The sequence below is a fragment of the Cajanus cajan genome, chromosome 1, assembly GCF_000230855.2.
Source record: "Cajanus cajan strain Asha chromosome 1, NIPB_CcT2T_4, whole genome shotgun sequence".
NCBI classification, from domain to species: Eukaryota; Viridiplantae; Streptophyta; class Magnoliopsida; order Fabales; family Fabaceae; genus Cajanus; species Cajanus cajan.
In genome coordinates, this window is record NC_138517.1 from 75,855,114 (window position 1) to 75,859,667 (window position 4,554).

The window sequence follows — 4,554 nt, forward strand, 5'->3', positions numbered from 1 at the left end:
TTACAACAAATAATAAATCCTCATGAACCTAGGGCCCCTCCCCCAGTCCCACCCATCTTTTTGGGTTCCGGCACTAATTACAATAACTTTTTCCATAATACTCCTTTCTCTCTTCCCAAAGATAAATTCTTTCACCCTCTTTTCCCTTCTTCTCTTTTCTCATAAATCCCTTTTCTTTTCCCCTTGGTAGCTCCCTAGTCTCTCTCCCCACTTTTAACTTTAAACTCAATTAAACCAAAACCCATCAAAACTAGATTAAATCCCCTTCATTTTTACCGCCATCACAGGCTACAAGCACTCATAATACCTCTACTTTCTCATGGAATGTATAATGAGATTCTCTCATTAGAAATTTTATTTTTAGTAAATATTGTTAGAATTCAAATGTTAATAAAATATATTGTATCCATAATCATTTTTGTAAAGTGAAATTTTTATTTATAATATTTAGAATATTGATTATACTTTAAATTATTATTCCAAAACTTAAAACATGAAATGAAATAGATAAAAAGAATAGATCTAAAGTTGCATTCATAAATTAATCCCCCAATTAGATAGAGGGCATAGTTTACAGTTCAGAAAGAAGACAAGTACGTGGTATTATTATATAACGACATAAATATTCCCCTTGGTAACACACTGCGTTTATAACCCAACGCAAACCCCTCAAAACACAAACACAAACACTAACACACACACACACACCTTGTACTTGGTTCCATTCCGGCAATGGCGAAGGAGAGAGAGAAGAAGCTCCACGTGGCCATACTCGGCACCTACGCCGCCGAGATCAAGCTCCTCCTCACCACCCTCCTCCTCCTCTGCGCCGTCGCCACCCTCCTCCAGTTCCTCCCCTCCCGCTTCACCATCTCCGCCTCCGACCTCCGCGTATGCATCTCCCGCGTCACGCAAACCACCCCCTCAACCTCCAACACCACAACCACAAATGCCACGTCACCATCACTACCACCACCACCACCGCCACCACCACCACCCACTCTTCCGCCGCCGCCGCCACCCTCCGAGCACCTCCTCCCCAACGGAATCATCAAGCGCGCCTTCAACCCCCACGGCTCCGCCGCCTACAACTTCATCACCATGGGCGCATACCGCGGCGGCCTCAACACCTTCGCCATCATAGGCCTCGCCTCAAAGCCTCTCCATGTCTACGCCAAACCCACCTACCAGTGCGCGTGGGCCTCACTCGCCGGCGACACGCTCGCCACCGCCGCCGGCTACAAGATCCTCCCCGACTGGGGCTACGGCCGCGTCTACACCGTCGTCATCGTGAACTGCACCTTCCCAGCCCCCCTCAACGCCAACAACGCCGGCGGGAAGCTCCTCCTCTCGGCCTCCACCTCCGGCGGCGGCGACGCGGCCCTCAACGCCACCGACACAATGGAGGTCCTCACCGAAGCCCCCAACACCCTGGACACGTCCTTGTTCACTTCAAAGCCCAAGTACGACTACTTATACTGCGGCTCCTCCCTCTACGGGAACCTGAACGCGCAGCGCGTGAGGGAGTGGATCGCGTACCACGTGAAATTCTTCGGCCCTCGCTCGCACTTCGTGATCCACGACGCGGGTGGGGTGCACGCGCAGGTGCTGGAGGTGCTGAAGCCGTGGATGGAGCTCGGGTATGTGACGCTGCAGGACATAAGGGACCAGGAACGCTTCGATGGCTACTACCATAACCAGTTCATGGTGGTTAATGATTGCTTGCATAGGTATAAGTTCATGGCCAAGTGGATGTTCTTCTTTGATGTCGATGAGTTCATCTTTGTTCCTCCCAAGAGTACTGTTAAGTCAGTGCTTGATTCGCTCTCCGAGTATTCTCAGTTCACCATTGAACAGATGCCCATGAGTAGCAAGCTCTGCCTCACCGCTGATTATGGGAAAACATATAGGTACATTTTTTTTTTCTTCAAAAATTCTTGCTTTTTGGTTTCTTCTTTAATGGGCTTCGTGGCCACGTGAATTATCTCTTACATAGTTGTTTCAGCTTAATTAGTACTCTTGAAGTTTAGATTTTGGATGTATAATTACATTGAGTACTTGGAGGGGTTGTTTTATTAGCAAGATTGTCTTGAGGAAATGGGGTTTGTGAAAAGTTTTGTGATTTTTGTTGATGGATGTTTTAGTTTTAATGGGTCTTTTTTTTGTGTGCTGCAAAATTGAAGCAGCCAATGGGGGGATTTATTTATTTTTTGTCGGTTGTGGGATTGGTGGATGGAAGTGTTATGAGATTTGTTAGTGGATCTGTGGAGGTTTTTGAAGTGGATGGATTCGGGGTTTAGTTTAGGAAATAATTGAATATTGGATGGTTGTGGGGGGGAGTGTAATTAGCATTTACTGCGGTGGTTTGTTTGGAGAATGAATTCAAATGTGATGTCATTGGTTTTTCTTGTTTTGTTTTGGTGTTTGATAATCTTGGGTGGGTGGGTGCTGTTTCTTTCCCCAGTGAGGAAGGTGGGGCGATTGATTTGGCTTGTACGAGTTTGGAATCGCCCATTCCTCTGGACAGTTCAAGTTGTGGTGGTGTCTTTGAACCACTATTTCTTATTTATTAGCTGGATAGTAGGTGTTGTCTGTGGAAGGGTTTTTTAATGTGATACTGAAAATTCAGAACATTTCTTTAACTCAATAAAAAATATGTCCCCTTGTTGAGTAAGTTTCCCGTGGTGTGTTGATCTGCCCCTTGTGGCAATTGTCGATATCATGTTAATTCTGGTAATTGAATAAAATAAGCGTGCTAGCTAGTGATGATGGTTTTCCTGAATGTTCACTTGCATTGATTTTTATTTTGGACTAGACCCGTGTTGCATGGTCCACAAGAGCTTTGATTACGACCCTTTTGTTGGGGTGCACTCAACCTTTTATACACATACATGATAATTACTATTTCCTAATTTAACAGTCCCTCGCCAACAGTTAGATCTAGCTGCTTTGTCCAATTCAAGTGTTTGTTTATAGCTCAATTTGTGTTGAATATAGAGAAAGAGTTTGTTTTTGTGCTTTGGAATGTCTTGTTGCCTTTACAGTTGGTTTGACAACTACATTTGCCACACAGTTGTCTACCATTCTCTTTGAAAATGTTATTATGTTGTGTGGGGTGCGTGTCTCACATGGTGTGGTGTGAATTTCGCAGGAAATGGGGGTTTGAGAAGCTGGTGTATAAAGATTCAAAGAAAGGGATTAGAAGGGATCGAAAATATGCAGTGCAACCGAGGAATTTGTTTGCAACTGGGGTTCACATGTCACAGAACCTTGCAGGAAAGACAACTCACAAGACTGAAGGGAAAATAATGTACTACCATTATCATGGAACCATAGCTGAAAGAAGAGAATCGTGTAAAATGCTTATAAATTCAACACAAATCACGTATGACAAGACCCCTTATGTGTTGGACACCACCATGAGGGACATTGCTGGTGTGATCAAGAAATTTGAGCTCAAGATGATTGGAGATAGGCTACAGAAGACACGGCAATGACAGTGCCAACTTTTTATTTTATTTATTTTTTGAACTATATAATAATTTAACTTGTGTTAGAATAGAAATTCATTGAGCGGTTCTTTTTCTTTTTTTGGGATAGTTTTTTCTTTATTCTTTTATTTCGTATATTACAGATGGGTATATGATCTTGTTTCATTTTTAATAGTTCTTGTGTTCCCCCTTTTTTTTTCTTATTCTTTTCTTTTCTTTTTTACATTTTGTACAAAAATAATGAATAAAGATGAATGGTTCAATTATGTTGTCGGTGTGGGGCATGATGAGGGCATCCCCACCTACAGTGGCACCATATGGAGGGTGGCTAATGTGCTCCAGTTGCTTTGCTGGTATGCATGTATCTTTTTTTTTATTATTCTACTTTGGATTCTTTGTTCCATAATACAATTCGGTGAAAGTATTATTATTTTTTTTCTTCTGCTTGATAAACAAAAGTTCAAGGAAAAAGGGAGTTGTTTTTTTAATTCCGGATTAAATTTAGTATCAATAAAATTTGAAAAGGGTTGAGAATATATTATGTAATACACTGCTGCTAACATATGTTTTACTATAAAATTTATTAGATTAAGAGATAATTATGTTTTTGTTATAGATTAAGCGATATTAAAATGATTTACGGTTGTTTCTGACTTGCATCAAAATTGAAAATTAAAATAACTAGTGGTCAAATTAAACATGAAACTGATACCTTTTAATATAAGAAACTGAAATGGATATATACTGGTAATTAACCTTGAAATGAATAATATTTATCTAAAGGGAAATGAATAATGATAATTAAGTTTTTATTTTTTGGAATTAGAATAATAAATAATTATTAATCTAGGTATTAATCTGATATTTTACCTTACACATATATTAGTATATTACCACATAGGATATAATTTTAATTTAATAACGTATAAATATTCTGATCGAAGTTTCTTGCACGTCCTGTTCCAGAGAAGAAAATTAGCTAATTCCATGCATGTACATGGCCTTTATACTCTTCTGTATGAGAGGAAAATTCTGAACTGTGTTTGGAGCAAGTCATCAATGA

The 4,554-nt window shown here is 40.6% G+C and overlaps 1 protein-coding gene across 1 annotated transcript; it reads left to right on the forward strand.

Moving 5' to 3' along the window:
• Positions 1 to 626: 626 nt before the first annotated feature.
• Positions 627 to 3,757, forward strand: LOC109812901 (galactan beta-1,4-galactosyltransferase GALS3). The gene is made up of 2 exons (XM_020376962.3): positions 627 to 1,910; positions 3,152 to 3,757. Exons 1-2 carry the CDS (start codon positions 733 to 735, stop codon positions 3,495 to 3,497), a joined length of 1,524 nt encoding a protein of 507 aa, XP_020232551.1. The 5' UTR covers positions 627 to 732; the 3' UTR covers positions 3,498 to 3,757.
• The last annotated feature ends 797 nt before the right edge of the window (positions 3,758 to 4,554 follow it).

Bases quoted from the DNA above. Each gene is read 5' to 3' on its own strand.
- LOC109812901 (XM_020376962.3), top strand. From the start codon at position 733: ATGGCGAAGGAGAGAGAGAAGAAGCTCCACGTGGCCATACTCGGCACC. The intron at 1,911-3,151 runs GTACATTTTTTT...TGAATTTCGCAG, and splicing joins GATTATGGGAAAACATATAG to GAAATGGGGGTTTGAGAAGC.